The sequence below is a fragment of the Primulina eburnea genome, chromosome 16 (genome assembly GCF_022965805.1).
Source record: "Primulina eburnea isolate SZY01 chromosome 16, ASM2296580v1, whole genome shotgun sequence".
Lineage (NCBI taxonomy): Eukaryota > Viridiplantae > Streptophyta > Magnoliopsida > Lamiales > Gesneriaceae > Primulina > Primulina eburnea.
Genome location: NC_133116.1, coordinates 6,002,865 through 6,029,488, shown reverse-complemented (window position 1 = coordinate 6,029,488; position 26,624 = coordinate 6,002,865). Strand labels below are relative to the sequence as shown.

Here is a 26,624-nt window from a genome sequence, read left to right as displayed (position 1 = left end):
AATTCAGTATATTGATATTCTAATAAAGCACAAAATCAAGGTCGTGTGTATTTATTTAAATATAATATATTTGAGTATAACACGAGCAGTAACACATCGATTTCAGCTGTGCATGTGTGCATGCTCCGATACATACAAAAGAATCGAGCCCAAAAGTGAAATAACATTCAAGAAATTGGGATATTTCCACCTATTTTGAAATGGGTTGATGTTTTTTGTTTAAAAAAATATAAATATATTCTTGAAGTGTCTTAATTATTTAGAGATTGGGGCACCAATCGTCGACAGAGCGAGAATTGACGTGCTTAATTGGTACCTATCACTAGCAACTTTCTGGTCCTGTCCATTCACGATAATGCAAGGCTTTGTCAAGGTATGTGGTACTTAATTTATGTTATATATGAGATTTTTTTTCAGTCAACTGTGATATTATTGAATTATTATATGAGTTCCTCGTATTTTTACATGGGTCGATCCGATGTTTCCGAAGCCAAATTTTAGATTTGATCCATATAGTAGAGGGAGTAACGTTAATGAAAATAGAGTTGATAAAGTCCTTGTCGGATATACCGTTAGTCTATTTTCTATGAGCAGTTCCGGAACCACATGTATTGATACCCGGCTAGCCCAATTTTTTTTTAAACAAAAACATATGTAAATTTTGGATTAACATGATTTTAGTTCAGGTAAATCTATTTAAAATATTAAAAGATTTCATTATTTAAAATTCTAGCCTGAACATAGTCATATTCCTGATTCTACCACTAACTATAGGCCTCCTTTGGTTTTGGGCAGCATCAGGAAACTTGTCGGTTTTATTTTATTTAAGATTGGATATATCATGCCTTATGCTTCTTCTTAGTTACTCAATTCACGACCGATCCCTCCATTTTTATTTTATTTTATTGATTAAAAGTCTAAAATTAATTATATTTTGTTCACATTCTCTCCTAATATATTTTTTTTGCTCCCCTGATTTTTTTTTTTACCTTCACCCTCCATTTTCGGGCTCCCACAGGCTTTCTCTTTTCTTAGTTACTTAATTCACTATCAATGATAGCGTTTTTCAAGTTGAATTATTTTATTGAATTTACTATTACCATCATTATCTTGAAGCTCCTTGTCTTTCAGGTGTTAATTTTTTTAATGGATAATAAAGTTAAATATCTATCTTGTTAAAATAAATAAAAGTACATAGCTAGGTGTTTTTAATTTTAATTTTATTTTAGTGTTATCATGAGATAACTAGGTTCTTATATAAATGTTGGTGGAGAATTACGGGCATTTTTTTTTTTGAAAAAAAAAGTCTGATAACCCTTTGTTTTAGAAAAATAGATAGGGACCTATATTTAATAAAAAAAAAAAAAAAGACCTTTGACCAGTTTCTTTTCCCCAAATTCCCCAGAAAAATACTCATAAAAACCTAAATGCAATAGTTTCAATAACTCAAAGACATTGTATAATATACTATATGATATTTTTCAGATTTTATTATTGTTCGATTTGAAATGATTTATTCTACCATTGCTAAAATTTTAAATGTAGATTGTTCGATATACCTCGGAAGACTCGGGGCAATACCCAAACTTCTAAGATATGATTGAGTATTCCAATAACTTAGAAAATAGATAACCACATAATATAATATATATATATATATATATATATATATATATATATATATCATTATTTTCTGAAATTTTGAAACATGTATCGAATTAAATAAAATGTAATTGCGTATTTTAATATATACTTATTTTCACTTTAATAATTGGATTTATGCATTAGGTTATGAAAAGAAGGATAGTAGTGTCCACATTATGTGCAACATTAGATTCCCAATGACATCATTTAAATATATATTATATAAATAAGAGGAAAGTACACGTTTAGCCTCTCTTTTTTTTTTTTAGAGTCGCGTTTTGCCTTTGTTAATCATTCTACTAATCCCGATATGTTCAGGGGCATATCTGGGGGTAGATAAATAGTGACCACCACTTCTCATTTTTATATCAAATTAAAGTTCTTTTTTTTTAAAAAAAATACATATTTAAATTTCAATTTTTTCTCGCAAAAATACATAACCATTTCGTATATTAAGCAAAATAAATACAAAAATGTGGTTTCCTAACAATTATGAGTAGACCTCTCGTGAGACGGGGTCAACCCCACCGATATTCACAATAAAAAATAATATTCGTAGCTAAAAAATAATATTTTTCATGGATGACTCAAATAAGATATCTGTCTCACAAAATACAACCTGTGAGACCGTCTCAGACAAGTTGTTGACAATAATTATACAATGAAATTAGTTTTTAAAGAAAAAAACTTAATTAATTTCGAAAGTTAGATAGAAATGAGACTTTTGAGTATTAGTATACTTCCTGTCAATCTTTGCTGCTCAAGACAAATTTGCTACCGTTCTATTCCACGTTTTGGATCATTCCACTAATTGGAACAATCAAGATTAATATTGACACGACCATTTTTTATGGCGCCAGGAATAATTGGTATTGGAGTTGTAGCATGCGACGATCCGAGAATTGTAATATTATAAAAAAATAATAATAAATAAGACCAAACGCGAAAAGCCGAACAAGTCTAATTTGGGCCAATCGAATTTTCCAAGCCTATCGTCTAAACAAGAATTGGGCTCACTTAGGTTCACATGGGGGGGGGGGGGGGCCCATATGTCGGACTGTAACCCCGCTGGGTAACACGGATTGGGACCCCGTACTACTCCGCCAACGGTGCCTTTTCCCATATGCTATCCTCCTCCACCACACTTAAATTCCCGATTTACGCATGGCCCCAATAAAAACACCATCCGTCACGAAAATGGGAACCATTTGGGCTCATGGATTGAGCCAACACATGGTTGAGCCATGGTCCGATCAAACATCGATCGAGTCAAGTCGTGGTTTGAATTTTGGATCAATCTAAGTGCATGCAGGGCCGATCCTAACAATATTTCGGTCTGAGTCTAATTTTTAAAAAGAGACATCTGAATCATAATGTGTGTTCATATTTTTTTTTAGTTCCATAGCAATTTTTCAAATTTAATCAATACGTCAAAGACAATATAAAAAACTAAAAGAATAAAAATATCAAATATGTCCAAACGATCACTAAAAAACAACTCGCCTAACAGTTTTAGAGCTAAAAATACTAATCAAATATGTATAATCAAGATGTTCAGTAATTTCTTTCTCAATCGATAACATAAGCAATCCATTCAATCTTTCTCGTGACATGGTTGATCAGAGAAAAGTTTTGATGACCTTTATCTTTGAGAAACTTCGCTCTGCACTTGCTACTGTGACCGGGACAGTCAACAAGATTCTATAAGCAATATGAAGATTTGAAAGCCGGATAAGCATTACATCTACCAAAATTTCAGTCAAAAAGCGTAGATTATAGATACCATATAAAGTCCCGAAATTAAAAAACTGCAATAAAAAATTAGAAGCCCGAACAAAACAAATACAAGAAAATGGACTTACAGCTCCTCACGGGTCTTTCAATCAAACCTAGAGACGACGCAATGACTGGAGTCGATCAAAGCTTGTCTACATATGAATATTAGGGAAGATTGAGGAATAAATCGATAACAGGCTAAACAAGTTTCATTTAATAAATACTTGGTTTTGGGCTATCTAGTAACTAGTATTATATATAATAATTTTTTAAAAAAATTTTTGGGCCTCATAAAAGAGATGAGCCTGAGTTATTGGACTCATTTGCCTCTTAATAGGCACGACCATGAGTGCATGATATATATATATATATATATATATATATATATATATATATATATGTATGTATGTATGTATAATGATTCTTTTTCGTCGCACGATCTTTTATTTATATATAAATAAAAATATATGGGTAGGTTCTTAGTTCTAAATATTCTCAAATACGAAGGTCAAGATCACGAGTGATTTGGTGTGTTAATGTAAAAAATAAAAAAATAAAGTATGAGAATCATAATATAATCTCAATAATTTCAAATATTTCATCCATTCAAAACCTAGTTAGCTGTAGCAAATTAAGTTGACTGCATATTGAGGAATTAAATGATTGGTGACAAATTTTCAAAGGTTTATTTTTCTCGTCTCTCTATTTTCCTTTTTTGACATTTGAAGAGACAAATCCTGTTCATCTAGTCTCATTTCCAATATCCGTGGTCATAATTAGACATGACTGTTCGATTTAAATAATATATATGTTAGTTTTTTTTATTATTTTAAAAAAGATATGAATTTTCACCCTCCATTTTTTTAATATTAAATATATGCATGTGAATTCTCAATTATTAACAAAATCTTGCTTAGTAATTTTTACACGTTAACATCGTACTCTCGTAATCTCCTAGGCTTTGGTGATGAATAAAAGGGATCTCTTGCATTATTGGAACCTAACATTTTCCACTCGTTGATTTTCTTGATTTTGTGTCTTCAAATTATCAAACACTCGGTACAAGAGAGACAATTCATGTACCTAAACGAGGAGAATCCAATGCAATATTAATTTTAAAAAAACAATTATTTTTAAATTTAAAATATTTTTAAAAAATATATATTTTTTTAATCATTACATCCATTTAGATTTCTTGAAGTAATCAAGAAAAAAATACATATATATATATATATATGTATATCTGTATATACTTTATACAATTCTTGAGGAGATACCTCGTAAAGAAAATTAAATCATGAAAATTTGATGATATGTCAGCTAATTCTGGACTCCTTTCTGAGGCGTTAATTATATACAATTTTTTTTAAAACGAAAAATAGTGTCTTCTGGATTTATCACGTGCTAACTTTTTCTTTGTCTAAGTATTCAATAACCACTTTATACAAAAGTTATAGAGTGAGTCTTATGTGAGACCGTCTCATGGATCTTAATCCGTGAGACGGGTCAACCTTACCCATATTCACAATAAAAAGTAATACTCTTAGCATAAAAAGTAATACTTTTATATGGGTGACCCAAATAAGAGATCCGTCTCACAGATACGACCCGTGAGACCGTCTCACACAAGTTTTTGCTAAAGTTATAAGTCCAAATCATCACAGAAAAAAAATATAATATTATATTCAGTGCATAATGTTTGATTTGATTTTTATGCTGCTTATTAAATATTACCAACTTTTCATTTTTATGTGTTCGAATTGGTGTTGTCATTAGTTCGATTTTCCTTAATAACAATTTATGGGATGAGATTATCGCATATGATTTGTCAGTATAGTTTATTTGACTAGAGAATCCTTAATCCCACTTGACTATTTTCAATTATGATCTTTTTTTTTGTCAGTAATCATGAACTTGATTCTTCTATAAGTCTGCCCAGTGTTTCCATTTTCTTGTTTTTTTCCTTCCAATTTTTAATTATCTTTTTATAATTTATTATATATATAGTATTAATTTTTATTATTTGATATTGATATATGTGATATGTATTGCATTAATGGAAGTCGTATCAAGAATTAATTTTCACAAATTTTTATTATTTGATATTGATATATGTGATATTCTTACATGCACAATATATATATATATATATATATATATATATATATATATATATACACACACACACACACTTAACTATTGATTTTAATTTTATAGTAAATTAGATGCCAAGATGAAGTCGTAATCCATTTTTCTGTTCCGAATAAAATAATATACAACCAATTATTTTTTTCCCCAAAAAATTATCTTTATGATATCGTACACTTCAACATATTAATCATTATATTTAATACTTCGTTATTTCCCAGCTTCTCAAATATTATATTAATATATTATTTTCAATCAAAAATCAGATATTAAATAGATAATGATCACAATATAAAAAAAACTTGTTCGAGAATATCAATTTCGGTTGTCGAATAAAATTTTAAATTATCTGATTAATTGATTTACTGATATATATATATATATATATATATATATATATATATATTTACGTATTTATTTATTTACGTATCTTATAGAAAGTATATATGAAGTACACCTTTTCAACTTTCAAAAGTTGTTTTTCTAAAAATTTGACATGAATATGGTTTTACTTTTATATTGTTTGTATATATATATATATATATATATATATATATATATATCGAAACAATATAAAAGTAAAACCAAATATTTTGGAAACTCATTTCATTTTTCTGTATTTCACACGAGAATTAATTTTTGCATGGCCCCCATGCATTAATGGAAGAAAAAGTGATGTGTTATTTTGAAGAAAAACAAGGGCAGTTGTGATCTGAAAATTTTATATAATTTCAAAAATTTTGAAGAAGCCACCATTGATGGTGATACCTATTCCTCCTTTTTTTTTTTTTTAATAAAGCAGCATCCTTTAATTCTTTTTTCCTACTATTTTTTTTCACACGCACTCTTTTTCAGAAAACGTATATAAATTTGTGAAAACAAATTATATGCATTCTTGGGTGTATAGCGGCGTAGAATTTTGGTTATGAAGTAGAGTTTGAATAAAATAATCCGGGGGTGATGGTGAAGAATCAAGAATGGCGCTAGTAAAAATTGCTGTTGCAATGATGAGGAAGTGGGTGCTGGATAAGGACGTGCACGCTGGCGTAGCAGTACTGGTTTAGCTAGCTTAGTTTAAACTTTATCTCCTCAAATTAAAGGAAGAAACAGCCAACCGCGAATTGGCAGTTGTGAGTACAAATTGAAAACGACCATAAATTATTTACTGGTTTAATTGCTCAGATCTTAGTCTATGTTTCTTGAAATCTGCAACTTTTTTTGTATTTGCATGTTTTTCCGCTTGCTTTTAATAAGGGATGTCACGCGAAAACTGAAGTTTCGTCGATTCTTTCGACGATATCGGTGGTTTCTTTTGCTTAGTCATATCAAGAATTTGATTGAATTGACAAGGTTTTCTGAGGGAATGATTTTCCGTGGGGAAGTCAGCTTAATTAGTTCTTGAAATTCCTCATCTTTCATCAAAATTCTGCATATTTGTTCCTTTATCAACTTATATTTTTATCGAGCTTTGGTGGGATTGAATCTTTTTGTTTTAGTTTTGATTTTTTTATTTAAAAAAAATAAGAAAATTGGTAGTGGAAGTCTGGTTTCCGACAAAATCTATTGCTTGCAGCTGGAGGTGGATCTTTTCCTGGTAGGGTGTCGTAAAAAAGTGAAGCTATCCACAGTGGAGATATTGGTTTTTGTCTGATCCAGAAATGGTGCTGCCCTTTTAGTAAAACACCATAGTTTTGCAGCAATTTAGAAGCATCAGAAATGAAGTATATGAAACTTGGATCCCGGCCTGATACTTTCTACACCAGTGAGGCCGTGAGGTGAGTTTTCTTTCTTCTAAAATTTTCTATTAAAAAATTATCAATTTTCGGGCTGCTTTTCAAGATTTGGCGCGAGAATTCTTTAATATGGCGTCATTTTGAGATGCTTGTTCAATGAAGAAGAATCAGAGTTTTGCTTTTCTTGATTTTTAGGTCCGTGTCTTCTGAAGTTTCAAGTGATCTTACCATTCAAGTGAAGGGAAATAGATATCTACTGCATAAGGTGAATTTACAGACGATTTTTATGAGTTATATAACAAGAAAAATTATACAGAAATAAAGATAACTTATGGCTATTGAATTCCAAAATTTTCACCGCTGCAGTTTCCCATGCTGTCCAAGTGCTTGCGCTTGCAGAGGTTATGTGCGGAAAACTCAGAAGCCTCACAAATTCAAATAATCCATCTCCATGACTATCCTGGAGGAGTCGAGGCCTTCGAAATGTGCGCAAAATTCTGCTACGGAATCACGATCACTCTCAGTGCTTTCAACATTGTGTCGGTTCGATGTGCAGCAGAGTATCTTCAAATGACAGAAGATATCGATAAGGGTAATCTAATATACAAGATTGAAGTGTTTTTGACTTCTTGTATCCTCCAGGGATGGAGGGACTCAATTGTAACTTTACAAAGCACGAAAGCCTTTTCTTTGTGGTCCGAGAACCTTCGAATCACAGGCAGATGCATTGAAGCCATTGCTTCAAAAGTTTTAGCTCATCCCACAAAGATTAACTTGTCACACAGTTATTCGAGACGTGGTCGAGATGACATGTCGTGGAATGGGTCGGAGAGCCATAGGCATAAGACTACAAGTAGTAGCAAAGGATGGTGGGCTGAAGATTTAGCAGATTTAGGGATTGATCTTTATTGGAGAGCAATGATAGCCCTCAAATCTGGCGGCAAGGTTCCTTCGGCTCTCATTGGTGATGCGTTGCGAATCTATGCATCACGGTGGCTACCGAATATCTCGAAGTACATTAGTATTGAGAAGGGAGTAGAATCAGACAACGAGTTGGATTCGACTGCAGAAGCTACTAGGAAACACAGGGTGCTGCTGGAATCAATTGTTAGTTTGTTGCCAGTGGAGAAACGCGCTGTTTCTTGCAGTTTTCTGTCAAAACTATTGAAAGCTGCTAACATACTGAAAGCTTCTTCGTCATCAAAGATGGAATTGGCAAGAAGGGTTGGGCTTCAATTAGAAGATGCCACAGTTGGTGATCTGTTAGTGCCATCTTTGACATCCACAAACGACACAGTGTATGATGTTGATGTTGTATTGATCATTTTGGAGCAGTTTATGTTGCAAGGGCAGAGTCCACCAATTAGTCCTCCGAGAAGCAAAACCAATTTCGAGAGGCGAAGGTCTCGATCTGCAGAAAACATCGATTTGGAGTTTCAAGAAAGTAGGAGATCGTCTTCTGCATCACATAGTTCCAAACTCAAGGTGGCAAAGCTTGTGGATGGATATTTACAAGAGATAGCTACAGACAAGAATTTGGCGTTGTCAAAGTTCATTGCCATTGCTGAATCAATCCCCGAATTTTCCAGGCTTGATCATGATGATCTTTACAAAGCCATCGACATTTACCTTAAGGTAGAAAAATAAAAGACAATTTCATATTGTTAGCAGCTTCCAAGGAAATAATGAAATTTTTATACTGAACCTTTTATTTCATGTCAAGCAGGGGCATCCGGAGCTCAACAAGAGTGAAAGAAAACGGCTATGCCAAATATTAGACTGCAAAAAGCTATCGGTAGAAGCATGTATGCACGCTGCTCAAAACGAGATGCTCCCATTAAGGGTGGTGGTTCAAGTGCTTTTCTTTGAGCAAGCTCGAGCTGCCATGAACGGTGGAAAACTGGCCGAGTTTCCAAATAATATCAAGGCATTATTAGCGGTGCAGAAGAATCCTGCGAAGGCTACATCCATGATCACTGCCAATACTATTCCCTCAGAGGATCAATGGAGTGTGTCAGGCTTAAAATCACCAAAATCCAATGTTTCCACGCTTAAAATGAAGCTTGCTGAGGATGATCAATTGGATGAAAATGTGTTTCCAAATGGAATCGAGAAATGTACAAAGGCAAATTCGTTCTGTATGATTCCAAATAGGCCTAAAAGGATGTTCACCAAGCTGTGGCCAATCAACAGAAGTGTGAGTGAAAAGAACTGAGAAATTTTGTTGGTTTTTTCTTGTTTGGAGGGATGGTTGGTTCTTTCTCCAGGGTAAATTATACTGTGCCTTGTATTTAGTCTCTTTTGTCCCCTGATTCTTGAAGAACCCTAGTAATGATTAGGGAAAAAAACATTATCCCTTGTGAATTAGTGGTGTAATCCTTGCTTAATAAAAAAACCAAGTAAGCAAATATTATTGACAGGAGGGAAAGAATCTTGTTTAGGAACATATGTCTGTTTAAAACTAGTATAGGGGCACTTGTAGAACTAAATGTTGAAAAAGTTGCTCTTTCCTATAAGCATTTGATGAATGGATTTCCTACACTTTACCATCTTGTTTATCTCTTACATTTTGACCATATAATATTCAAGTGCTGTTCTTATAAACTTGTTGAAGTAATTTTCTTGATCGTGTAAGCTCCATTAGATAGAACTGATCTTAAATTCATGAACAGTGAATCAATCATTGTTTCAACAGTAAAACTTGAGAATACTGGTAAAACAAAATGTACAGACCAAAAACAAGCTTGCTCTTTCTTTATTCTGCTATCCTTTTCAAAAGCTAAAAATGAAACTCAGGGAGCTGGCGTGGAAAAAATTATTGCCACAAGTTTGATTATGGTTTACTGGTCAGGATTTGTTAACACAAATAATCCTTTAATCCGTGGATTAGAAAATGAATAAAAATTCATCGGGAAACTAACAAACTTCTCTTAGACCCTTTTCCAGGAACTGTATAAAAGCAACAGATCCATGACATATAAGAACATGAAAAATGAAAATACATAGCACAATTGGATTTCACCCATTCAAATCTTTACTGATAATTGAGTAGCATCCTTCTTACACATATCATGATAAAGAACATTCAAACATAGATTATGCCTTAGATTGTGAATCCAGGCAGGCCGGGGAGTCGATGCTCTTTGTCTGGTGGAGGCTCGGAGAACGATGCAACCTGCAACGAAACGAGCCCGCATGCGTGGTAGGAGAACACAAACAGTTGTACTTGGTAACACTACCTTGCCTGGAGATCCCTCCACCATTCACCGTTTTTGATATTGGAGATAGGACATTCGATGATTCCCGCGACAAACATTCAGTTTTCCTATCATTTATTATCACCACTTCGTTTTCCATCGTTTGTTCTCTCCGTGATGAAACGATCAAGAAAGTCAGAATGGATTGCAAACAAGATTGTAAAGATTAACCAAAATGATTCTGATGACTTATCCTAACTTGCACCTTTGGAGGGCAAGAGAAGTAGACCATGCAACTTGTTTTCAAAAATCGGAATTTGGTTTAAATAAAAGATTGATGGGGAAAGTGATGTGGATTTGGGTAAGGATAAGAAAGGTGATGCATTCGTTATGTTCATTGTTGGGCTAAATTCATAGGGTGGGTTGGATTTTACTAATAATATCCAATTCCAGTATTTAAGTTTTTTACAACTAAAATACTTAGATAATCACACCAAAACCTTAAAACATGTAACAAGAAACAATTTTTTTTTCTTTATGTTTATCATATTTTTTCACATAAGTAGGTCTCAATGTGAGACCGTCTCATGGATCTTAATCTGTGATACGGGTCAACCCTCCCATATTCACAATAAAAAGTAATACTTTTAGCATAAAAAGTAATACTTTTTCATGGATGACCCAAATAAGAGATCCGTCTCACAAATATGACCCGTGAGACCGTCTCACCAAGTTTTGCATTTTCACATTATGAGTTTTTCCAATCGGTCCAAAGAGTGATCAAATAAATCCAGTAATTTTTCACGGGTGTTAATAGACTAGGAGTGGGTCGCATGTGAGACCGTCTCACGGATCTTAATCTGTGAGACGGGTCAACCCTACACATTATGTACAATAAAAAGTAATACTTTAGGCATAAAAGTAAGACTTTTTCATGGATGACCCAAATAAGAGATCCGTCTCACGAAGACGACCCGTGAGACCGTCTCACACAAGTTTTTGCCATAGACTAGTCTCCATTATTTTCACACCAAAAGTAATCACTAACTTTTCGTAAAGATTCAACCACTCTTGTAAATACATGTAAAATACCAAAACAAATAGGGATTCCATTTGCTAAATCTTTTTCCTTTTGTTTTTGGGTTCTTGTTGGATCATTCATGGATTCATGAGAAAGAGAAAGATTATATATAGAACACTTTTAAAGGGGTCCCAAGTTCCATACCTAATATTATTATCATGGCAGACATTCTTGTGAAAGGTCGATTTCACTTTTCACTCTCCACTTTCAAATTTATTCAATTTCAAGCATCTTATGTGGCTTAAGGTCAAATCCATTGGTTAATGGAGGATAAGGTGCCATTTCGAAATATCCTGCCACCTGAAAATTATTTTAGAAGTCATGAAGAGGAGAAGAGTTGAGTTGGAAGGTAGAAAAATGAGGTGGTTATGTATTTTTTTCCTTCTAAATAGGTTAAAACGATTTGAGTGGTCAGTTCGAATCTTGTGAGAGATTGTTTCTTATGAGACGGTCTCACGAATCTTTATCTATGAGATGAGTCAACTCTACCGATATTCACAATAAAAAATAATACTCTTAACATATTAAAAGTATTACTTTTTCATGGATGACCTAAATAAGAGATTTATCTTACAAAATATGACCTGCGAGACCATCTCACACAAGTTTTTGTCAAAGTATACGTTTACTTTGATGGAGCTAAAGGTATTTAATTTTCCCTTGATTTTAAGGCTCCTGTAACCAGATGGCCTAAATTCTTTGATAAGTCTAGGAGTTATAGTCTAAGATGTTTGAAGAGAACGCAAAAAATTCGGAAGCAGCAAAATACACAAAGAAACACTTTGTTTTTTTAAAAAGTTAAGAAGTATAAAAATATTTTTGGGTTTAATCTACTTCGTGACAAAGTTAAATATTTTTAAAAAATTCATTACGGTTTATTCTAATCTCTCTAAACCAAATTTGACTAAATGGGTTATTTTTAGGATCCACTTTATGGATCCGAAATAAACCCAAAAATATTTGAACAAGGATCATTGGGCCATTTTTATTTCATGTCCAGGCCCTTAATACTTTGGGTAAACAAATAGCCCAAAACTGCTATGATCTAATAATATGGGGTCCCATGAAAAATGATGCAAACATACATTTTTATTATTAAAAAAAATGGTGCAAAAAAATATCAAGAAAATGATGCAAAAATGCACGGTCATATATTGAATATATGATGATGATTTGAACTTAAAATGTATTTTTTTGGAATATTATTGATTCTAAAAGTGAAATATTTGATTTAAATTAACTTAGTTACCAAAATATCGGTAAATTTTCAATTTAAGACATACTTTTATTTTTCACAATAACATGTTATGTTAGACATCATTTGACTCGAGGGCAAATATTTTCAAAACCCGCAGCATCTATCATCGATACGCACTGAATAAACTTCAAACTAACGTAATAGCCTACAAATCACGCTAATAAGATAAACAATATTGAGCTTGTTCGTTCGAAAAAGTCTTGGTAAAATAATAGAACTCTTGACCATTAATCAAAAGTGTTTACTTAATGCATTAACTTTGATAATATCATGACAGCAACATTATATATAAATATATATATATATATATATATATATATATATATATATATATATATATTAATGTGTATATCTAACTTGTCACATTCTCAAAATTAATGCTAATCGCTAAAAGACGAGTTAAGTCAAAGAACTCACTACTAAAACGAATGATTCATACTCGATAATATATTAAGTGGCTGATAAATTATTTTTCAGTGATTTTTGTTGAAAATTAATATTTAAAATGTGTGTATTGAATATTTGAATGTTGAAAATAAGAGTTGTAAATATTGAAAATTAGTGTGTGATGATGTAGGTAACGATGTATTTTATTTTTGGATTATTTGTAAAGAAATTTTATAAATAGGCTCACCATTTGTGAAGAAATTCACAATTGAGTAGAATGAAAAATATTATAAAGTGTGTAGTTTGGTAAATTTTGAGAGTTTGAGATTTTTACTTTTCACCATAAATTTTTACTTTTTCACAACACGTTATCAGCACGAAGCTCTAAAAGTCCTCCATATTTTTCCAAGCTCCAAAACAGAAGAAAAAGGTAACAAAAGTAATAATATTCATTTTACTGTTTATTTATTGTGTATATATTTAATATATAATATAATGTTATTATATAATAAATAATTTTTCAAAAACTTGTTATAAATCCTGGGATGATGTTAAGACAGCATCTCACACTCCCGATAAGGGATACGACAAGTATAAAAGCCTATAAGGTTTTTAAATAAAATAAATTATGACACTTCATTATAATAATGTGATATGATATATATAATTATTTAAACATGTCTAATATTATATACATCAATTATCACCATAAAATTATACAAATACATACCTTTATTTTTTTGTACACCAACGGTCATAAACGGTAAAAAACGGCAAGTTTTTGCCTTATAAATATGATCTCACAAACACATTCAATCACTCCAACTTTCTCTTCTTCTCTAAAAATTATTCTTCATCAAATTTTTCGAAGAAAAAAGAAGATGGCTTTCTCCAGGTTATTTTTAATTATTTTGGTTATCATACTCACGAGTTTTGTATTTATTGGAGAAAATACTCCTCGTGTGTTTTGTTTATTTTTACGAATGCTTGTACTTGTTGTATATCCATTACTTTGTATTGCAATTTCATTAACTTATAAAATGCATCGTAATTTTTTTAGTACCACCATGTCAAATTTGACAAAGCTCGAATTTGTTGCGCTCGACATCACGGGAAAAAATTATATGCCATGGACTCTCGATGTAGAAATGCATGTTGAGTCATTGGGTCTAAGCAAGACCATTAAAGAAAATGGTAAATCTTCATCACAAGAAAAGGCAAAAGCTATAATATTTTTACGTCGACATCTCGATGACGGTTTAAAATGTGAATATCTCATCGAAAAAGATCTCATGGCTCTGTGGAAAGGATTGAAAGAAAGATTTGAACATATAAGGCAAGTTATACTTCCGACCGCCCGTGATGAATGAAATATGTTGAGATTCCAAGATTTTAAGAAAGTCAATGATTACAATTCAGCGATGTATCGAATAATCTCGCAGCTAAAATTTTGTGGACATGAGGTCACAGAATCGGAAATGCTTGAAAAAACATTTTCCACGTTTCATGCATCAAATATTACTCTACAGCAACAATATAGAGTACGTAGATTTGCGAGATATTCTGGAACTCACCGCTTGTCTTCTTGTGGCGGAAAAGAACAACGAGCTATTAATGAGAAATCATCAGTCTCGACCCACTGGATCAACAGCATTTCCAGAAGTAAATGCTGTAAGTAAAAATGAATTTAAACCTCGAAACCAAAATCAAATTCAAAGACAAGATATTGGTCGAGGTCGAGGACGTGGAATTGGCCGTGGTCGTGGTCGAGACCGTGGTTTTGAAAAAAATAGAGATAGTTATTTTTATAACCCATCTCAAAATAGCGTCCTCAACCATCCACTGAAAAGGCATCATGAGAATACAAGTGTTAATGAGAATCACTCAAAAAGATATGAAAGTTCTTGTTTCAGATGTGGTACTCCAGGACATTGGTTCCGTATTTGTCGAGCCCCTGAGCATCTTTGTAAACTTTATAAAGAATCATTAAAAGGGAAAGAAAATGAGACCAACTTCACTGAATGCAGTGACCGTTTGAGTGATTCAACTCATTTTGATGCTGGTGATTTTATGAATGATTTTTCTGGAAATGATCAATATGTTGGTGGGATAGAAACGAACAATATTGATGCTGAAGATTTTCTCAATTTTTTCTCTGAAAATGAACAATATAGTGGTAGAATATAAATGTACAATAATTTATTTTTCATGTATTCAAATAATAATGTTGTATTGTATAATTATGATATGTGTTATATTTAAATATATATTTCTAGTAATTTTATTTCATTGCATATTTTTTTGAAGTTCAAAAATGGAAAATGCTATGAGAAAAGCTGAAGTTTGCATACCCGATAGTGGTACAACGCACACTATCCTCCGAAATAAAAGATATTTCTAGGAACTAAAACCAACAAAAACAGCGGTGAATACAATATCAAGTCCTGTAGACTTGATTAAAGGATGTGGTAAAGCACAATTTTTGTTACCTAATGTTACAAAATTTTTTATCAATGATACTTTATATTCACCACAATCGAAAAGAAATTTGTTGAGTTTTAATGATATATATTCACATGGGTATGATACTCAAACAATGAATGAAGGGAATGCGAAATATATGTGTCTTATCCCATATAAATCAGAAAAGAAATATGTGATTGAAAAACTACAAATACTCTCTAATGGATTACATTATACACATATAAGTCACATTGAATCAAACATGGTAGTTGATAATTCTTCAATATTAACCAATTGGCATGATCGATTGGACATCCTGGTTCAACAATGATGCGAAGAATTATAGAAAATACATATGCTAATCCGCTGAAAGACCAGAAGATCTTTCAGAATAATAAATTTCAATGTAAAGCATGTTCTCTTGGAAAACTTGTTATAAGACAACCACCAGTCAAAATCCAAACTGAATCACCAATGTTTTTGAACGTATTCATAGTGATATTTGCGGACCAATTCATCCACCATGTGGACCATTCAGATACTTTATGGTATTGATTGATACCTCCAGCAGATGGTCACATGTATGTTTATTGTCAACTCGAAATGTTGCATTTGCAAGATTACTTGCTCAAATAATAAAATTGAGGAATCAATTTTCCGATTATACAATCAAGAAAATTAGACTTGATAGTGCTGGTGAATTTACTTCCCAAACTTTCAATGATTATTGTATGTCTATGAGAATCATTGTTGAGCATCTTGTTGCTCATGTACATACACAGAATGGATTGGCTGAATCATTGATTAAACATCTGCAAATGATTGCTAGACTAATGATTATGAAAACAAAGCTCCCTATTTCTATATAGGGAAATGCAATTTTACATCCTGCTTCATTAATTCGCATCAGACCAAGTGCATATCATAAATACTTCTCATTGCAGCTTGCATTTGGTAAAGAACCAGACATTTCTCATCTGAGAATTTTTTGATGTATGGTGTATGTGTCTATTGCACCACCGCAACGAAAGAAAATGAGACCTCAAATAAAGGTTGGAATTTATATCGGTTATGATAGTCCATCAATCATTCGATATCTTGAACCTCAGACATGCGACGTGTTCACAGCACGTTTTGCTGATTGTCATTTTAATGAGGAAATCTTCTCAATGTTAGGGGGAGAATAGAAACATACCGAAAAGGAAATTACATGGTATGTATCATCATTGTTACATCTGGATCCAAGAACAAAATAATGTGAAAAAGATGTACATCAAATTGTACACTTGCAAAGAATAGCAAATCAAATACCAGATGCATTTGCAGACACAAAAGGGGCAACTAAATCATATATACATGCTGCAAATGCCCCTGCTCGAATTGAAATTCCAAAGAAACAGATGGAAGATACTCATGATGTCATTAATCGCCTGAAGCGTAGAAGGCCAGTAGGTTCCAAGGATAAAAATCCTCGAAAAAGAAAATTAATAGAGAAACACGATGATCACAAAATAAAGAATGATGATCACAAAATAGAGAATGATGTTCCTGATGAAACAAATGATGATGAAAATGTTATGTCAGAACCAAAAACTGACGAGAATCATGAAATCTCTATCAATTACATTAATACTGAAAAAATATGGAACCGAAAAGATATAGAAGAAATTGATGATATATTTTCTTATAATGTGGCAATCGACATCATAAATAATAATGAAGATCATGAACCAAAATCTTTTGGTGAATTTAAAAATCGGTAGAATTGGATAAAATGGAAAGAAGTCATCCAGGTTGAATTGGATTCGCTAAATAAACGTAATGTTTTTGGACCTATAGTCCTTACACCTGAAGGTGTAAAATTTGTTGGATACAAATGGGTTTTTATTCAAAAGCGAAATGATAAAAATGAAATAGTAAGATATAAAGCTCGACTTGTTGCACAAGATTTTTCTCAAAGACCTGGAATTGATTATGAAGAAACATATTCTCCCGTGATGGATGCAATTACGTTTCAGTATTTGATTAGCTTGGCAGTATCTGAAAATTTAGAAATGCGTCTTATGGATGTTGTTACAGTTTACTTATATGGATCACTTGATAATAATATATATAACATTGGGATGCGCAATCTACGAAATTTGTGAAGAATTGTTCGTGTCAACATGAGGGAGAGTTTACGTTACTGCACTCTTTTTCTCTTACTATGGTTTTTATCCCAATAGGTTTTTCCTAGTAAAGTTTTTAACGAGGCATCATAAAAACACGTAATGAAGACAATCATTATGATCATCATCACAAGGGGGAGTGTTGAAAATTAATATTTAAAATGTGTGTATTGAATATTTGAATGTTGAATATTTGAATGTTGAAAATAAGAGTTGTAAATATTGAAAATTAGTGTGTGATGATGTGGGTAATGATGTATTTTATTTTTGGATTATTTGTAAAGAAATTCTATAAATAGGCTAACCATTTGTGAAGAAATTCACAATTAAGTAGAGAGAAAAATATTATAAAGTGTGTAGTTTAAAAAATTTTGAGAGTTTGAAATTTTTGATTTTACCATAAATTTTTACTTTTTCACAACAATTTTAAATATATTATATTTATTTTCCATTGTTTTTCACAATAACAATACATTTAATTTCAATTTCTTAATCAAAGAAGTTTAAAACAAAAAATCTTAATCTTACAACATAAAATCATTTAATCAAAACGAAATCTACAACTCGACGAATAAATTTAAGAGTAAATACTTCAAATCATCGATAAAAATTAACTTAATTCCATGGTATAATAAGTTTCCAAAATCCAGTCACTTTATTTTATTTGTATGTACGTATTTTCCTAACAACTAATCCAAATTTTTAGTAAATGCTGCTGATTTTTTTGGCATATAATGTGTGTATTTATATTAAATTCTCATATAATATGTAATAGTTATACGGTTAATTAATTTTTATGTAAGTATATCTTGGTAGAAAGAAATTTAATGTGTCTAGAATAAATTAAGATCGGGCATCTTTCTTAATAATGTATAGTATTGCACATAATTCCAAATTCTATTCAAACAATACATCCCAAAAATTATTAAATGTTTCATATTTGAATTAGATTTTTATAAGTAATTATTTTTCTTTAAAAATAAATTAATCCCAAGGGGACAAAATCTTTTTCAATCGGGACAATATTTTTCACACACATCCCAACCCAACAATTGTATAATTATTATTAATTTCTCAATTAATAATATGATGTCTTACTAATTTACTTACTCATCAATATGTCTTTATTGCAATAATAAATATCAAAACAATAATAGATGTTCATGAAGTTTGCATTTAAAGAATAGGCAGCACCCCGTTTCAAAATTTAGTTATACCCTCATTTAAATATACGCGCTTTCGCAACCCTTAATTGTGTCATCATTTCTATTTTTTATTAAAAAAAAATAAAGTTTGTAAGTTTTTAAAAACATAGACAAGCAAGTATTCAATCCAAACATCAGATTATTTCCACAATATTTGAAAAGCATATGATCATGCCACATCCCGATCACGATCACAACAACGACCACGACTACGACACATGTATGAAGGGTCGACGACAAAAAAAAAAAAAAAAACCCCATATTCTTTATATGAAGGGATAGACTCTCGAGATCTACTTACTATACCTATAGAATTCCTCCAATAAGTGGAAGCATTAAAATGATATGTTTTGGTACAAATACCACCCAATAATTAAAAAAAGGGAAGTAGAAGTCGGGTACAACAACATGTCTATTCCATAAGTGTCGATATTTATCACAAAACAAGAAACCCATGTGCACAATTCTCTCAATAGTGTGGTTACAATAATAAAGAAATACCTTGTCCTAACCTCATCTATTTTATTATAAAGAAAACTTAGAAGTAATTGACACAAAATAAATTTTAATTTTTTTATAGAAGATTTGTTGTTGTTTTTTTCCCTTTTGGTATTTCAAAATTTAATTATCTAACTTATAATACCAACATGGGCACGAATGTGGTTTGCCTTTGGTCTTTATTCCTTCGGACGTGTCGTTGGAATACTTCGTCACTCGATGGTACTTGTCACCCGATGCTTACGTTTTTGTCGAGTGGATCAATACTACTTCTAGGTTTTAATTGATTCAGAATTAGCACAACTTCTCTAATATAATACTATATGGCAGGTATTTACGCGCAGATTATTCGCATTAGACATCGTTTGATTCGTGGAATGAGATGAAAGAATTGAAAAATAAAGATAACATTACTATTTTTTAATGCAAGTATTAAACAAGAGTCACATGAAAGGTTGGTAAGTTTGGGATAACTAATACAAAACCTCACCCAAATTTAAAGTAATTTTAATTCATGTATTTCGATTTAGCATCGTCCATAGTACTAGTTGTGTAATTAATAAGGATGGTATTACTCTTAGATTTAATTAATTGTTAATTATTAAATCAAGTTTTATATAGTCAGAATTTTAGATTTAATTAATTGTTAATTATTAAATCAAGTTTTATCTAGTCAGAATTTATCGACTTAACATCGTCCATACTAGTTGTGTAATTAATAACGATGAAACCCTATAACTAAATATTTAATTTTATGTTGACAAAATAATGTTAAACTCAAATAAAAATTATGAATTTACTATAAATACTATCAAATTTCAATCCATATCACAACCCACATTTTAAATTTTTATTAGATAATAATATTTAAGCGTTACGCATCAACAATAGTACTATTTGTTACTATACAAACTTTGAATAACAAGGGCGAGACTAGGTAATTAATTAATAGGGGCGTCCACATATTTATATATATTATCTATTCACTCCATCGATTAATTAAATGGTCCATCCCACTTAATTATTGTTAATTACGTAACTTAGTCCATTGTGACATAAGATTGATGGGAAATTCCGGGAAATAATCTTCGTCAAACTTAATTTTTGAAAAATAACGTCTCCAAATGTATTCAAATCAACCTCACATATTTGAATGGAATTTGACATGACATGTTATCGATAAAAAGAATTAAGTTTTATTATAGAGAAACAATCCGAGTGTAGCATATAAAACTTCGGAATTTAGAATATAAAAAAAAATATGGAAAGGAAACAATAATCCCTACATCGAATCCAAAATCACGTTAATATTAAATAAAATTAATTAAATGGTTATTACCATGCATCCATGTTGTGACAATTAATATGAATCTCAATTGCAATGCATTACATTACATTACGGGTGACATAATTTAATACGCTGAAGAAAATGTCTTGGATGTTTCTTAACTAATTTATTTTCAGGTCAATTTTCATTTGCTTAATGGAAAAACGATTATATATTTTTTTTTGAAAACGAGAAAATTATAATTTTCGTCATATCCGGTTTTCTATTTTCAATTTGGTATTCTATATTGTTAAAACAGCAGAGACTTAGACTTTCAGTTACGTATTTCAATTTCTTACTGTTTTAATCATTTCACTACGAATACAGACGTGGTGTTGTGCACTTAAGCGTTACGTTGATACAAGTCAGCCTTATATATGCCAAAATCGCGTTATAAAAGACTAAAGGTAAATTTTTTTTGACAAAAATAACGAACTAGACTCAAATCTTAATCGTGGATTATGCTTGCTCTTGTTGAATGAAAGATTTTCCTACATGAGCTAGCTAAAAATCAAGTAAAATGCATAATGTAATGGAGAGGGAAATCATCTAATTCATTAAAGTTGAGAAAGGCCCTCTTTTAATATTTTTCCCACCAGCAACTAGTTTTTTCGATCACAATCATAGCTTCGGATATCAATGATCTTGAAAGGAACACAACACGACGTACCTGCTCTTTAAAAAAACATGGAATTACTTCCCCGAATTTAAAGGAGCTCGTGATAAGATATTTTCCATTCGGATGCGACTTCCGTACATAAATGTGTCCAAGAAAATGTTTCCCAACCAAACAATTAATCATGCATTATAAGAAATTTCAATATGTTGATGAAATAATGATATTATAATAATAAAAGTATACAATTTTTAAAGTATAATGTATAAAGTTTAATAAATCATTAACCATTACATATGATATAGCAATAATATTACTCAATCATTGTTACGTAGACAATACTACGTGTGCAGTTTATTTCATACGTATGATAAGTGTAACTGATCTTCATAAAAAGATGAAATTTTATTATAGAGAATATTAATACATCATACATAGTTTTAATTTTCTTGTATTGAGAATATATATCATTGAGACGAATTATATTTTCTTGCTAGTTTAAAAATAAAATTTTTAAACCTAAAAAATTGTAAAAACATCGCACAAAAAGAAGGTCAACTCAAGAAAAGACCCCCAAGTGGGAAAAAAGCATGCAAAGTACTAACTTTTTTCGGCCGTGGAAGGATCTTTAAGGAAACGAAATCTTCACTGAATCAAATCCACAAGGTACTGGAAATTTGATTAAGATTGGAACTTATGTTAAAAAATTAATTTCTATAAATTATTAAAAGTTTTCTTGTATGAAGAAAAACAATAGAATATTAACTAGTTGCGTAAATTATATGAATCCAAAACACAATCCGCGATTAACAGAATCAAAATATTCAAATTGCATTGAAGAAATAACGAAGTATTCGTAAAGCAATAAATTAGACAATTAGTACACAGAAATGCATGAAGCACAGTACTAATACGTAGTGGGAGAGACACAAACTTGTTTAATCAACCAACTTTTCGATCTCCGGTGATAGAACCTAAATACAGTAATAAATAATACATTTCGATCTACTGATAAACATGTTTCAAGCATTCTGCACTTTGGCTGCGAACGAATTCAAAGCTTCCTGATAATGAAAAATGTCTCCTAGAATTCCATTTGATCCATTCATCTGCATGTCTGAAGAGTGGAAATCATGGCCGAAAGAAGTGGTAGGGTTTAATTCGACACCGAAGAAATTTTCGGAGTGTGGAGAAATTCTTAGATGATTATCAATGGAAAGCCCTAAACAATCATTATCCTGACCGTTTGTATTCTTCACTGGGAACTCGAATTTCGTGGTAATTTCAGCCATCGGCGGAGTAAATGTATTGCAAGCAATAGACAGCGGCTCGGGCTTAACAACCGCCTTAGGCCTCGGGAAAAACCCGTTTAGAACTTCTTGTAATAAACCCGAACCAGACCTCTCGGAAGGGAAAAAGTCTAAGACGTCAGCTGTATCCGTGCTTGTTAAACATGTTCCAGGAGTAATATTTTCATGATCACCGAATTTGTGTGAGTTCAAAGAAGAACCCTTGAAGGTGGAATTAGAAACAATTGTTGTGTTCACACAGGTAGCTTGAGAAGTTGTATCACATGACAGATTCATCAAGGAAGAGGGTCCCATGAAAGCATTTTGAGAGGAACAGGAACTGCCTAGAAAATTTGAGGTCATATGTTCTTGCTGGGGAAAGTTGACAGAAGAAGAAGAATAATCGGAGTACTTGGAGTAGGAAGAGTTGAAATAGTCTCGAAGCAAAAGCATGTTGATGGAACTATTGTTGTAGTTATTTGCTCTAAACGAAGATCCATCGAAATCGAGATTAGGGTTTTCAAAAGACGGCGATGAAACAAACGGACGAGAGCCAAAAATTCCGGGTTGCGATGGCTTCTGATAATTAAACGAAGCGATGAGGTTTTCCGCAGCTGGGTGCGTGGGAGAAGTAGGGTAAACAAAGTTCGTTCTCGCCTTAACACCTCGCATGGCCCGAGCTGCACAATCATAAGCACACGCAGCCTCCTCCGCCGTGTCAAAAGTTCCGAGCCACCGCCTTTCTTTCGACTGAGGGTCTCTTATCTCAGCCGCGTAACGTCCCCAGGGGCGGCGGCGGACTCCACGGTACCTCATGGTGTTGCCAGCAGAGACGGCGGCGGAGCTTTCCTTGAGAGACCTCTTGTTGGGAGTGCAACGCTTGGGGACGGCGGAGGTGGGTGGAAAGAGGTCAGAGTCCGAGGCGAGATTACCGTTAAGTCTCCTCAAGGCTTCTTCCATGGATGATTTTGAGTATGTAAGAAGCAAGAATATTGGGAGGAATGTTTCTGCGAATTTAGTTAGAGAACGTATAGGAAAGATTGTCGATTCAGGGAGAGTTCCTGTGGAGTTAGGTAGGAGAGTTTGCACCTGCAACCGTGTGGAGAAGCTCGGGGAATAATGCTGTATTTATAATCCTGATTTACTCTCACTGCAGAGAGATAGGAGGAGGTAGAGGGAGTTATTGCATGACCACTTATTCATAAATTAAATTGTGTGTGTGTGTGTTTTTTTAAATTCCAAAAAACATCTGTATCAATATTTTTCTGACCTTCCTTGGTTAAGAATAAATTATAAATTTGTTTGTTTCTTCAACATTTTATATTTTAGGTTAATTATCAATTTTAACTCGTTGCCTATTTTTCTTGGTTTTTTTCCCTTCCAAATATAGGGTTTTTTTCGTGTTACAGCTCGGACGTGATACTAATGTGATACTGATATGCACCGAACAACTACTATAATTATAAAACCGACTAATGAAATTACTAAAATTTAAACATATAAGAGACAAAAATTGAGATAAATAATTTGATTTTTCTAGGAAAAATAAAAAATAAAAGCCATGTTTGAATTTATTTACTTTTGGTAACAATAAAATTGTGGCAAATATATATATATATATATATATATATATATATATATATATATATATATATATATATATATAGGGCAAAACTTGTGTGAGACAGTCTTACGGGTCATATTTGTGAGACGGATATCTTATTTGGGTCATTCATGAAAAAATATTATTTTTTATGCTAAGAGTATTACTTTTTATTGTGAATATGGGTAAGATTGACTCGTCTCACAGATTATGATCCGTGATATATATATATATATATATATATATATATATATATATATATATATATATATATATATATATATATATATATAGCATCTCCTATATATTTTACTTTTTCTAATCCTTTGGTCGCTGTGCTAAACTTGGAATTTGGACGTTCGTTTCCTGATGAGAAAATTAGTAATTATTTGAAATTCATTTGTTTATTTAATATTTAACACAATCATAAGTGTCAGGAGTCGACATAATTTTTATTTCAAAAAAATTGAAATTGTAAAATTTGCTTTAGAAGCTAGTAACAAATTAAATAGTCGAATTTCACACCTCAATCATTTAGGACTCAATGGCATATTTTATGGATAATTAGTAACAAAAAAGCAACATATTTATTATGCAACTTATAATCATTTAACCTTTTTGGATAAATTCATGTTACTAACATATTCATTTCTATTGTATATATATATAAAAAACAAGTCAACTTATATATTTGAAACAGAGAGGAAAATTAAGTTACATTGAAAGATTGCGAAAAAAATATAATATCGAATATGCTTGTATTATTTTGCTGGCACCATCCATCCATCCATCCATCCAATGGCAATGATTTGATTTTCCTTGCAATCCAATTATTCTATACATATTTTATCGACTCAACATTCTCTAATTATGAAATAATTAAATTTCAACAACCATATTATTATTTAGTAATTTATACATCATTCTCTCTCGTGTTCGAGCCATAACCCCATAGATAAATATTTCTTTGTCATTCCTTCACTGCCCCTCGTTCTCCCATATTTCCTTCGTTCTTTTTTTAATCCCCTACTATATTTATAAGTTAATTAATATTAATTAACTGATAAAAAAATAGGCATAAAACTAAACAGATATAAGAAACATATCTGAATGGAATTTGTTTCATATATTTTTTTATTTTAAAGCGAAATTTAATTATTTTCATAATTTCGGAGTCAATTACACAAGTTGGAAAAGGTTTGATCTTCTAAATTAGACAAATTAAAATATTTTACATATATAAATCTTGTAAGTAAAAGCTACGATACTAAGATGGCTCAATCTTGTTGATAAGATAACTGAAAAGCCATTTATTTTTCGAAGCATCTCATAATAAATAATAACCCATTATTATTGTTAAATGTTACATCAAGTGGATTTTCTTTTCCATAAAATAATCGACATGTGTGACTTCAAATGCCTACTGTTGATTTACAGTAATTGCTTCGTGTATTTCCAAGAAAAGTGAGTTACATATTAATTATATTCTATAAACAATTTTTTTGATTTTTTCAATACATAATTTTAAAGTATACCAATTTGGATATATTATGAGATATAGTCTTTTAACACGTATGTTAAATTTTTAATATAATACTTTATTTAGAAGGAAATCGAACTCGATTATATGTTTATTTAATAATATTATAATTATAATATATATACATAAATAAGTATAGAAAAAACAAAAAGTGTCGTGATCAAGATGTCTAAATCGAACGTGATAACAGAATCGCGATTTTCGGGCAAGAAAATATTAGAAGTGCGACTTTGTTTACTAGTTTCAAGGAAGTCACCTTTTATCCTTTGTTCTGAATGATTACACTGGCGGCGCTCAGATTTTGTCTCTCATTTTGCGTACTCTCGGGATTTTTATTATTTGTTTTAAAAAAAGATTTTTTTCCAATTTTTTGCGTTTTATTTTATTTGTGTTACAAAGTATTTGTTTTTTTCGGAGCATCCGAATTTGTTTTCTAAATAAGATTTGTTTCTTTCGAGTGACTCTGATCAAGGTCTCCATATGTAAGAATTTGGACACTAAAAGTTGTACCCTTTCTCAGAATTTTGTATTTCTTGTTGTAAATTATTTTCCATTAGTTTATTATTTATAATCATTTGTACGTGTTCTCTATTTTTTTAGTAGTAGTAGGCTAGTAGCTATTTTGTGAGACAATTTCGAGAATTTTTATCTGTGAGACGGGTAAAGCTTATCGATATTCAGAGTAAAAAAT

At 31.5% G+C, this 26,624-nt stretch overlaps 2 protein-coding genes across 2 annotated transcripts; one reads left to right on the top strand and one right to left on the bottom strand.

Moving 5' to 3' along the window:
• Positions 1–6,345: 6,345 nt before the first annotated feature.
• On the top strand, positions 6,346–9,842 carry LOC140815886 (BTB/POZ domain-containing protein At1g67900-like). The gene is made up of 5 exons (XM_073174904.1): positions 6,346–6,698; positions 7,142–7,343; positions 7,497–7,566; positions 7,668–8,936; positions 9,028–9,842. The coding sequence occupies exons 2-5, from the start codon at positions 7,285–7,287 to the stop codon at positions 9,514–9,516; spliced, it is 1,887 nt and encodes a 628-aa protein (XP_073031005.1). The 5' UTR covers positions 6,346–6,698; positions 7,142–7,284; the 3' UTR covers positions 9,517–9,842.
• A 12,465-nt stretch (positions 9,843–22,307) lies between these two features.
• LOC140816952 (ethylene-responsive transcription factor ESR2-like) lies at positions 22,308–23,873 on the bottom strand. Its single transcript, XM_073176473.1, has one exon. The coding sequence runs from the start codon at positions 23,748–23,750 to the stop codon at positions 22,524–22,526; it is 1,227 nt and encodes a 408-aa protein (XP_073032574.1). The 5' UTR covers positions 23,751–23,873; the 3' UTR covers positions 22,308–22,523.
• Positions 23,874–26,624: the final 2,751 nt, after the last annotated feature.